The 12,099-nt window shown below is 43.3% G+C and overlaps 1 protein-coding gene across 4 annotated transcripts; it reads right to left on the reverse strand.

The window, feature by feature from the left end:
- Positions 1 to 1,360: 1,360 nt before the first annotated feature.
- On the reverse strand, positions 1,361 to 12,078 carry NCOA4 (nuclear receptor coactivator 4). 4 transcript variants are annotated; one of them, XM_031062751.1, is made up of 10 exons: positions 11,998 to 12,078; positions 6,723 to 6,876; positions 6,114 to 6,254; positions 5,905 to 5,993; positions 5,345 to 5,453; positions 4,687 to 4,758; positions 4,145 to 4,285; positions 2,911 to 3,921; positions 2,500 to 2,589; positions 1,361 to 1,961 (listed from the first exon to the last, which is right to left on the reverse strand). In XM_031062751.1, the coding sequence occupies exons 2-10, from the start codon at positions 6,861 to 6,863 to the stop codon at positions 1,956 to 1,958; spliced, it is 1,800 nt and encodes a 599-aa protein (XP_030918611.1). In that variant the 5' UTR covers positions 6,864 to 6,876; positions 11,998 to 12,078; the 3' UTR covers positions 1,361 to 1,955. The 4 variants fall into 4 exon arrangements, with proteins under 4 accessions (XP_030918611.1, XP_030918592.1, XP_030918597.1 ...); XM_031062732.1 differs by having other exon boundaries at positions 4,145 to 4,288; XM_031062737.1 differs by lacking the exon at positions 11,998 to 12,078 and adding an exon at positions 9,213 to 9,335 and having other exon boundaries at positions 4,145 to 4,288.
- Positions 12,079 to 12,099: the final 21 nt, after the last annotated feature.

Below are 12,099 nucleotides of genomic sequence, written 5' to 3' on the forward strand. Positions count from 1 at the left end.
CATGTGAATCCCATCTGGATGGAAGCACAACTGTAGCAGCTTCCAGACAGGCAAGGCAGCTTCCAGACATGTGCCACAGCAGTTTTTGTTGACCATCTTGTAAATGAGACATAATACACACTTTGGTTGCAATTATTTTTTAATGGAAAAGACTAATCAATGTTTCACATAAATATCAATTAGTGACAAGTCAGTTGAGTAAAGGAATACATACCCCCAAGTTTTAAAGGCTCATAATGAACTGACAAAGTAGCACACAATGACGACTACATGGAATTAACTGGAAGAGGTGGGCTGCACGTCAATCCCATTCATTAAGTTCAGCTGCTGATCACATCTGTTACTGGAGTTAGTTACAGTGCAGTCTTCCCATGGAGCAACAAGGACACATGAAGGGGAAAGTGAGCTCCTAAAACACCTCTGCCTCCAGCAGAAAGCCCTGGCTATGAAAGTACAAAAGCCTCAAGTGTTTTGCTGATGTTAAGCCCTTTCAGGGTCTGGTTTCAGATGCACAGTCTCCCCTTCTCAGACTAAAAACTTACTTTGAAATGAATGCACAGGATTGATCAGACAGGAATGTGTTCACACTGCAAAGTGACTCCAAGGTCGGATCTTAATAATAATTTATTTTCTACAGGGTTGTGAGGAACTCAAATCACTTTTAATCCCAGGCAGGCTGCAGGGATGGGGAGAAGGGGGACCTATTTTCATAGTCATCAAGAGCAATTTGTTAAGTGAGTAGAAGCTGCACCAGAAGCTATGGAGCTTCACAGTTTTTCCATGGAGCCTGACAGGCATGATCCACGTTTCCATAGAACATCTTTGCACTCGTTCCTACAGGCTCAAAAGGCTAAATGTCTGAAGAGGTATTGCTCATATTATGTCCACAGCTTCAGGAAGATCCAAGTTACTGGACCCCACTTTCACATACATAATCACATGGAAACCACAGATTAAATACCTTTAAACTGCATCAGTGGGAGCCACAGTTTGCCAAGTTAGTGTTTCCCAATTAAACAGCAGGCCATCAATCTGCTGAAGGCATCTAATTCCCCAAATATTACCTTTAAATATTATGTGGCTAAGATGCCTGCTTTCCAGTGGTTTAGTCAGTAAAAATTCATTATGAATTATCTAGAACTAACAGAAACACACATTTCATTTTACATCTTTTTCAGTGACATTCAAATTGTTTGTAAATGCTGGGGACACAGTAGGGTCTGATCTACTGGTGCATGAAAATTAACACCCTACCCTGTTCTCTGAAAAGCTCAAAATTCAAAGAGTTTTTATCTAAAACTAAGTTACCACATGTTAGGTCACATGTCCTGTCACATGTTAGGTCCCATAAATCGATCTAAAACTAAGTTACCAATTCTCCTGTCACATGTTAGGTCCCATAAATCCATGTATTTTTCCAAGTCTGGATTTCACATATTTAGCTGGGAAATGCACCAACACAAGATGCAAATGAAACCTCCAAAGTGAGCAACTGCTCCATAAAACAAATTGCTTGCAAGTACAGCCTAAGTAAGCTGGAACCCAACATGACAGTTGTAGCAGCTGAAAGAACAGCAGCATTTGTAAAGTCACTGTCAAAGGTGGACATTGCACAGCACCAGGAAGATTCTGCTTTTTACCTGCACTGGCCTCAACATACTTGGAGTGACAACCCGTTAAAGATCCTTGTATTCCCATAACAGATACAAATTTGCTAACACCTCTAAAGCATCAGATTGCTTATGGTCAGTGGGTTTACATTTCAGAATTAATGACAACAAAAAGGGATCTTCTGCACCAGAACTCTGTTAGATAAGGAATCTTTCTTTTTGTTATAATTTTAGAAGAGAAAGCAGATGGCCAAACACAAAACACAAGCACTCAGCTGGCTGCAGTCACTCAGTGTAATGTGCGACTGATAGCAGGAAGGGGATGATTTCAACACATCCAGTTCTTCACATCTAAACAAATTTAAAATAGGGTTATTATTCTCTTTGATAAAAAGCAACACTTTGGAAAAAAACCCAACTATAAGATAATAAAAAAAGTGATATTAACATTACTCCTAGAATTAAGGATTCTGCCTTTTAGGGTTTGAAGTACTCCTGCTAAGGACTATTTTCATTAATTTCAAAAACAAAGACAAAGAGTTATCATCAGAAAGGAAAGACATGATGTCAGCTGTAAATACATTACAAAGGAAAGAAAGAAGCTGCCTGGAGATTGATACACTAATTCCATATCTTAGTTACACTCAGAGTTACCAAGTGTCAATCAGTTGAGAGATTTACACAAGAACAGAAGTAATTCCCTCCCTGGCCTGTGATCAGAAGAGGAGGATTAATAACAAAGAGGAACAGTCCAAGCTGTTAAAAAGGTGTATGGGGAGGAAATTACTACACTGTTAAATGTAACATTTAAAGAATTTAAGGTGACCATTAGCTGCCAGTATCTGTGTTATGATTAGGCTCAGCTGTTCAAATACATTCTGTATCCTACCTGTAAAGGAGACCGATACAGCCATTTTTCGTTATCTCCACTGAGCTTCATGCAGGCAAAAAGGTCACAAACTGTAGGAAGGCCAAAGTCCTGAAAGAGAAGTCACCTTCATTACCAACCCCAAACATAAATACATTCTGCTGTATCTTCAAATTCTGTAAAGTATTCAAAACCAAAACTGACTTTTGTGTCTTTGAGATTAATAGTTTCTTCATTTAGTATAAAATACTAACTTGTTTAGTGCTAAGTAACTAATAATTGTGAAAACATTAAAAGAGCCAGGAAACCTAAAAAGTTTCAGCCAGTATAATCCAGAAGAGCTATGACTTTGGAAGAGAATGAAGTCATTAAATTCAGTAAAGCAATAAACCTGGCACATAAGACACAAAAGTATCAAAAACTTATGCTCACTTGTGCTTTCTTGCGCAGAAGCCATTTATCTTCCACTGGAGGCAGGTTTGCATTTTCTAGGTCATTTGAAGCCAACACCCAACTGTTTACATTTAAGGGGAGGTGGAATGGAGCCAAGAGGTCTAGGAAAGGACTCTTGAAACTCTTGTCTGCTTTCTCCCGACTCTCTTTTTCTTCTGTGCTTTCTGCTTTGTGCTCAGCCTTGGCCAGCCAGCTTGTCAGAGGCCTCTCGAGCAACGCTTTCCAGGGTTCTGCAATCTCTGCTGAATAATCTGCTTTCTCTGCACTCACGGCTTCCCCTGGGAGCTGCTGGGCAGGGCTAAGCCAGGAACTGGCAGCAAACTTGGTCTTCTCATGCTGAGGGTCTGGTACATCTCTCTGGCTGACCGGAACTCCATTTTTGTCCTTCCCATCTTTCTTCAGAAGCCATTTGCAAAGAGCCTCTTTTCCACAGTTTTCATCACACACACATTCTGAAAAGCTGGCACAGAGATCATTAGCTTTGCACACATCTTCCACTTTAAAGGGGGCCTGAGGATGCTGAAGAAGCCAAGCATTTACAGCAGATGTATTGGGTGATTTCTTTCCATCAAGATGCTCATTCAGGCACTTAAGATTTCCCAGGTTCTCAATTTCCACACTTTTACTCTGGCTGCCAGGACAACTGGTACATGTTTCAGCTTTGAGAAGCCAATCATTCAAATTGCATTCTTCCCTAAAAAGTTTAAATTCATTCTTCCATTTCTCATCTGAAGCAATACTTCCATTTTCTGTGTCAGGAGTAAGCAGCCAGTCAGAAAGGTCCATCTCTTCTGGTCCAAGAGACTCTAATTCCTCCACCTTTTCAATAGTGGAAAAGGATGAGTTAAGAGTAGTGGTGGAGTCCTTGCAGCTAGGGGAATCTGTCTTCCCAGCAAGATCACGCTGCTGATTGTGCAGGAGCCAGTTCTCCAAATCCTTCAGATTTCCCCAGGCTTGCTCAAAATAGCAGACTTTGGAAGAATTCAAATTCTAGTAAAGACAGATTGAAATACATCCATTAAAACTAAAAGGCAATGTTCAGTAACTGTATAGTTAGAGCTCACAGCATTCAGCTAGTAAGTGCCAAAGCATCAGGCAGAACATAAGGCAGAAGGAAGAGTACTACAGGTTTCATTCCGACCACATTCTGCTTGCAATCAGGTACTGTGTTTTCCCCTCTGTTCAAAACTAGCTTAGCACAAGAAAGGTTTACCTGGCTGGGCTCTGGCACACACTTTTGGGTAACCCATTCCTCAAGATTGGTGCTGGGAACGTAGGGAGCCTGGCGCACAGGCACGGGCCTGCTTCCAAGTAACCAGCCAGCCAGCGAGGCACTCGCTGCCCCACACTGCGTCTGCTGCCGAGAGACAATGCCCTTGGTTAGGGAAGGACTGACTGCTGAGCCAATCTGTGCTGAACACCAACACAGGCAGGCAGCAGGATTTCTGCACCAAAAGGAAAAACAATCCCCTCTAATTATGAAACCACTCACAGGATTTGGGTAGTTCCAACATAAGGAACATTCAATTAAAAAATCCTGTCAGTCACACCCCGCATACACTTTCATACTCTGTTCTTGCCTGTCTGCTCCTGGAGCAGCTACAGTATCAGATTGCTCTGCTCACCATAGCCACTGTCACTGGCTACTCAAGCATCTTAACAAACAAACACAAGCCATTACTCAAGCTCATATAATGTGCCTGTTCTCCTCTTTCCTCTAATGCAATTAAACACTCACACACAGGTCAATCTTACCTGCTCACAGTTCATTAGGGCACAGCTCTGCCCTGGGAACCAGGGAGAAGTATTCTCTCTCTCTGAGGTTTGCTGAAAGAAAAGTAAAAATTAAATTAAAACTCCATTTTGTCCAGTATCTAGAACAAATTCTACAATAAAGCAGAAGTAAAGCACAGTTACAAATGCTCAGTGCTTTATGGCTAACAATGTTCTCAACATTTACAAATAGGATGGAGAAAAATTTACTATAAAAATACTACCTTGAGTCTGCTTCGTTTAACAGAATTGTCTCCAACAATACAGGAAATATGCCGCTTACTTTAGAATCCCAAAATACTTGTATCACAGAAAACATCTACTATGTTTTAACTATTGCTATCCAAAGAAAACAGTAACAAATTTTCATCTGCTGGAATACAGTAGGGATGCAGTAGTCATTCCCTCAGCCTCTGCTAAAATACATTAAAATAACATGTACATAACTAAACTCAGTGAAAACTACATGCAATAATTAATAAACCACTGTGTATTTATTATACAGCTAAAATTATACGACTCGCACACAGAAGCCGTTCAAGCTGTCACTAAAAGCAAAAATATCACTTGGAATATATTGCTCTACTGAAAAGAAATCTTTGAGGCAAGTATTCCAACCAAGGGAAGTCCTGGTGCTTACCATCGTTTTAATGGAACCAAATGAGGTAATAGCTTGGCGAAGGTAAGATGTGTCAGCCTCAAAATTCAGGATGGAAGACTCTTCAGGTTTGAGTGTAAGACTTTCCAGTCTGAAAGAGAAAGGTGATAGTTACAGAAAGGAAAAAAATTACAGTCTTCTTCATCTGTCCTGTTTTGGAAGTCAGTCCATTATTTCATAAAAAGGCTTTCAAGCTACTTGGCAGTAATTAGGTAACAAAGAAGACTTTTGATACAGTGTACAAGAAAGGAATGGCTATCTACAAATCAAGAACAGAATAAATTGCCAGCAAAACACAAGTTTCACTTTCTTACTTCAACTGCCATCAACAACTAATATTTGAAATAATCTGCATAAATAAGTACCTCTCCTGCTCATTATAGCCCTGGTTTATCACCTCAGACTGCTGTTCTTATTTCTAGGAACTATTAAAAATGTAGGAACAGTGAGATCTGTTAGTTCTAATAGAATAAAAAAACAGATTAAATTCATAAGTTATAATAAACCCAACTGTGTAAACTTGCATCATAAAATGTATTTACCTCTCCAGGCAAATTGAAATCTGGTTTGCCAGTTCGTTGCTGTAGGAGTGTTCCAGCTGATGAATAAGGCAATTGAACTGTCCCAAGTACTACATGGAAGACAAAACACAAATTATTGTTTCAGCTCCCAGGATTAAAATTGAGCCAATACTTGCAAGAAAAAGGTTTGCTTGAAAATGCCAGTGCAGCAACTGACAACCAAGCCTTACCCAGTAGAGCTGCTGTGCCTGCTGCTGCAAGGCCTCCTCTTTGAGCTGCTGGATGAGATCCACTTGCTCGAAGAGCCACACCTCACGGCTGCGCAGGCACTCCAGCTGCCGGCTGATGTGGCTGTGGATCTTGGCCTTGACCTGTCAGGAAACACACACCATTCCTACATCTGTCAAGCACAGTGCACAAACATGTGCTGCGCTGACTGCAAACTACTGTTTGTCAGCGGCAAGTGGTATTTTTGGAGTGATTTATTTCTCAGAAATTCATCACAGTCACCCACATGACTCAGGTCAGTAACAGTTCAAAGGCTACCTTTAAAGAGGTATCAAAGAATAATGTTATTTGTAATCTCTCTCTATTCTGATGTTTCAATCATCAGCTTTTGGAAATGCTGCATGCCTAAGCTTGCAGAATTGATAAAGAAGATACAGGTATACAGGAATACCTTTATCAAGAGCATTAGCAAAATGACACAGCAATGTGTTTGCAAATTGCTAGGAAAATTTCAGACCACCATGATAATAGTAAATATTCTGGAATAATAAAAACTTTAATTGAAATCATGTTAGTTATTAAAAAATCTTTAAGAAGTAATTTAAAATTACCTCCCGCCAGTTTTCTTTAATCTGCTGTTCAGCTTTGACAATTCCAGATATAGCTGTTTCCAAGTCCTTCTTTGCTTGAAGGCACTTTGCCAGAGTCTCACTGCTGCAGGAATTTCTATTTCTATCTTGTGGTGGACTCATTCTTGAAGTGTTCCTAAAACACAATGGAAAAACGATTTCTTAATAGTTTCTATTCCTCTTTAACAGAAGAGGAAGAGCATCATATGAAGAACCATCTGCTCTACTTCACTTTAAAGGTGAACAAAAAAGCCCCTAAGACCCTACACAGATGCAAGTTTTCTAAACATAGATAAAGCTCTCCCCCAGGAGCAACAACGGTCTCTCAAACACTTCCACCCACGGAATTTGCACAATCACAGGAAAACCAACAGATATTTGACAACAGCTTCAGCCACCGGAGTTTAGGCAATCCTCCCCTGCCAGGCACCTTCCTCCAGTTTCTATGCCTAGCCAGCAAACTCCAGAGCTGAGGGGCTGATTCAGGGCAGGTTCAGCATCAATGTTGGAGCTGGGGAGAACGGCCTGACCAGGGGCAGGAGATATTTCAGTCACCCTTCCTTCCTCTGCAGGCAATGAGCTGGCTCCCTTAAGTGAGAAAATTCCAATACAGTTTCACCAACTGAAAACCCACATGTTGCTACAAAGATCATTCTTTACTAAGCTGCAAAGGCCAGAATTTTCACAGCTACCCATTGTGTCCTGGTCACAGCTGTGGTCACTTAGCTTCAGCACAGTCTCAATTAGAAAGGGTTCAAATACAAAATTTCTACAGAAGCGATACTGGCAAAGATTCTGCAAGTAAGGGGAAAAGATAAAATGGATTTTTAGTAAAAACAGGAAGGATCACTGTAAGCACTTTTCCTAACCAGTGGGTTATTTTGTTACCAAAGAGTTGGAATTCTCCTGTCAGTTTCATGAGATTCCTGAAGCACTAAACATTCATAGTATTTATTCTATTTAAACAAGTCTTCAGCAATGACAACTGTGGAAATTCCTGCAGATTTAAAGCATACACATGTGCCAATCTAAAATGTCACAAATTTTACCACAGCTCTGGAGGGAACTGAAAGTAGTTTTGAATATAACAAGACAACCAAGAACTTGCTTCCTGAGCAGCTATTTAGTCTGCAATTTCCAAGCCCCATGATCATATAAGCTGCAACCCAAAAGTTCTTCTACAGGAAGATATAAAAGTGTGTTTTTCACACAGGAGAGGGCTAAGAGTGGCTTGCAAGTGGAAGGTGACAGAAAAAGCAATGTTCACGGTGGGGCAGGAGCAGAGGCTGCACCTCCATTAGTTCCCTCAGCACCATGGGTTTCCTGTCCCTCCAGCACCTCTGGACACAAGACATAGACTAGGCACAGAAGCCACCCCAAGACCCTGCACACAGCTCAATCCCATCCTCACCATAACATCTCATCCTCTAGGAACTGCAGAGCACAAATGTAATATTTATGTTATTTTGCACCAAATCTGACGATGCAGAAGTCCAAAATACATCATTCTCCATGCTGTGCTGTGAACACCAGTATTTGCACACCCTAGCTTGTTCACAGGTTCACTTCTATAAGGTTTCACGACCTTCATCATGCTAGCAACATTCAATATAAAGTAAGCTGAGCTTTTTCTCACAACACTCCCTAGACTTTATCTTGCTTTTCAACTCTCATGTACAACCTACAGGAAGTAGGAGCCAACAGTGTAAGTGGGAGCCCCGGTTCTCAGATGTAATTTAACAAGTGGATGACAGCAATACACCCAGCCAAGAAAACAAGGATATTAGGTACCTTAAAAACTATCATATACCCAAAAATAAATTTAAAAAATAAAACTACCATATTTGCTCAGACAATAGATAATGTACTTAATAACTCTTGTGAAAATTATGTTAACCTACTTTATCACACTCTGTATTAGCAGCTTTGTAATGGCACAATTAAATTTAAGAAGCTTACACACTCTTCTCTAATGACCTCTGAAACTACTGTTTATTGCTTTTCCTTTTTTCAATGATTGCAAGAGACTCACTCCAAAGTGTATGGAGAGAATGACTGCTGCCTTCCTCCAGCCAGCCAGCTCCTGCTAAAATGGCTGTTCTTAGGCTTTGTCGCAAATAAGCCAGTAAAACTCACATGTTGAGCATGAGAGCCAATCCACCCTTCTTTCCAATTTCCACAAGCCTCTAACAAAACCTAGTGGGGGCAAGCACCTATTTCCTCGCTTCCCAGTTACTCCCAAATAGCACTGAGAATTTAAGAGGTTTTCAGCTCACATGCTCTGATACACCCGCGATCACACAATTCGGCTCAACAGTAACAAAACACAAGAAGACACCCGGCTGCAACACATGGTCACCTGCTCTGGCCATTTCCGTGCCACCAAGCGGTTTCCAGGCACACGGGGGTCCCCCGCAGCCCCCGCTCTGTGCGTCACGGGACGCACACCCCCACAGACGAGCTCGCACTTACTTTCCGCGCTCAGGAAGCAATCCCGCAATGTCCTATTTATAACGCGGCCTCCATTCCCAGGCACAGCCTCAGGAATGCTCTCCGGAATGCTGCCAGCCCTGCAAATATCCGCTCCATGCCCCGGCCGGCTGGAGAACCGGGCCGAGCCGAGCCGCTCTGCCCCGGCCTGGCTCCGCTCAGCCACAGCACCGAGCGCCTCCGAACATCCAACCAGCAGTTGAAACCGCGGAACCTCAACGTTTTGCAACAAAACCGCTATTTCTTGCAACTTGGTACGTGTGGCAATGTATCTTCTTCATGCAACAACAAAGCAGACCCGAGCGCTGAGGCATCCAGCTCCAGCGCGGATGGAGCAGCAAGAGCTAAAGAGCTGCGAGCCGATCCAGCTGCCGAGCTCAGCCTTCCGTCCCTGGCCATGCACAGCCCAGCACTGAGGCTCCCCATCCAGCACTGAGCCTGCACCGTGCCAGAAATCCTGACACTGAGCAGCTCGGATGCAAGTTAGCTCCTGGAAGGACCAAAATGACACCCACACATACACAATTCCTGCCACATCTACTCTTGCTTCCACAATTTCACACACTCAGCTGAGGAAAGCACAGAGAATGGCCTCGGTTGGAAAGGACCTTGAAGATCATGTCATTCCAATGCCTTGCCATAGGCAGGGACACCTCTCACTAGACCTGGGTACCCAGCACCCCATCCAGCCTGGCCTTGAATACTCCCAGGGATGGGCCCTGCCTGTGTCCTCGTCTGCATACAAGCAGTAAAAATGTCATAACCATGAAACCAAAAGAACGGCCTGAATTATAAGGAAGATCATATTATTGTTCCTAATAGTAAAATAACTACCAGAAGAACTTACAGAAGACTTTTGGCTCGCTGGAGAGGTGCCACCACAAAACCCTGCAGCTACAACTCCTGGTCACAGGTGCTCTGTGCAATCTCCTGGCTGCCTGCACTCCACCCCTGGGATGTTACTTCCCATAGGTCAGAAACCGCTGGACAAAAATAATTTCAAGCTTTTAATTAAGTATGTGGCTGCTGGTGAGCAGAGGAGGAGGAGACAGCCCTTCCTCTCCTGCAAACAGGCTGGTAGGAAACTGGTTCTACCAGCTTTTCACTCTCAGCACAACCATCCAAGCTGCCCTTGGGAAGAACATTGTTTTTCATTTCAAATGGGTGTGGAAAAATCACCTCAAAACCAGGGCTGTGCAGAGCCTCGCTGGGGAAAAGCTTCTGAAGGGAATGAAGCCTCCCATTGAACAGGCTCTATTTATAAACGTGGAATGATTCCTTCCATTTGGCAGGACAAGACTGCTCCAAAGGCCTCTCTGACCTGTCTTTATGTGGCTTTAAACCAGCTGGCTCGTTTGAACTGAAATCCCCACGGACTTCCATCTAACCCTACCAAAAAACAGAAGTTCCTCTTAAGAAGCTCTCCCAGATTAGATAGGCAGGAGTTGTGGTCAGGGAGTGAAGTACTCTAAGTACACGAGCTGAATCGGGGAACTTCCCATTTACATCCAAGCATAACAAGCACTTTGTACAGTGCAGCATCAGCATTATGTACCAGGATCTGTACGGAGCTCCTGCTAGGGGGACCATTTTACTCCAAAACAAGTATATAACACCCTATTTTTTAAGTCACAAGCCACGTGAAGCAAATAAATAACCTTTAACTGTTTCAAGCAAGAGAAAAAGTAAAATAAACACTTTAAGAAATAGTAACAGAAATTTCAGGTATTACATTTTCTAAAATTCAGGTAGTTTTCACCTGTCTGCACAGCATAAGGTCTATGCCACAGACCTGAACACCTAAACACTTTTTCTGCCTGTTTTAGCTCTGAAACAGCCCGGCCAGTGCACAGAGCACTTGTACGGAGACAATCTCACAAGAGCTGGGCTCTGAACAGTCACAAGTCACTAATACAGCTGTGAAGAAGTCTGACCACCACTTTATTCCATCTAACATAAATATATATTTTATGCACAACAAGCATATAACTGAAATCACAAAGTGTCTGAATATGAAGGCCTAATATCTCCAAGCTATAATTACTGAAAATACCAAAGAAGATACCAAAGAGTGGGGAGACACACATTTACCTTAACGCAGATTGCACATTACAACGCAACTCCTAGACTATTGCACTTAAAAACCCTTCAGAAAACAAGTGACAAACCCCTGGTTGTGCCTGCAGCATCTGGCCCCAAAGGCAGCACTGCCACGCTCTCTGCACATCCAGCTATCCAATGTTAGGCACTTGCAGCGTGACGAACTGTGGTTTTTACATGGCTGCCGGCTTTTTTCCGCTCCCCTGACTGCACACCTTATCGAAAGTCTCGGGGGAAGGCAACTTGCACCTCTGTCATCTTTTCTCTTTAATTCCAGCCATAAACACCGAGTTTAAAGCTGTCAGCATGCTCGGCAAACCCCCGGAAGCTCCGGCTCACACCATTTTCCAGCAACGAACAACACACGTCCGACAAACTTTTAACAAACGCGATGCGGCACAACCCCGACCACTGCTAACCCAGACATCTACTGCTTATATAACCTCTGAGAAGCGCAGCTGCTAACAAAAGACTTGGCCTTTGCAATTAGAAACGTGGCTTTAGGAGCGCTCGCGGCACAACCTCTCCGGCACACGGAGAGCGAGATCAGTACAAAACCCCGTCTCCGTGCGAGCCCTGCGCCGCGGAGCGTCCATTTCCCCAGCGACCTGCCCGACCCAGGCCGGCTGCCTGGGCACCTCCGGCAGCGCGGCACGGGATGCCTTACCGGGTGCCTTACAGGGTTCCTTACGGGATTTCTTACGGGATTCCTCACGGGATGGCTCCCGGCTCCCCCCCGGATGTCTCCCCCGCCCTGCCGGCCCCGCCG

The sequence above is a fragment of the Geospiza fortis genome, unplaced genomic scaffold (assembly GCF_000277835.1).
Source record: "Geospiza fortis unplaced genomic scaffold, GeoFor_1.0 scaffold130, whole genome shotgun sequence".
NCBI lineage: Eukaryota > Metazoa > Chordata > Aves > Passeriformes > Thraupidae > Geospiza > Geospiza fortis.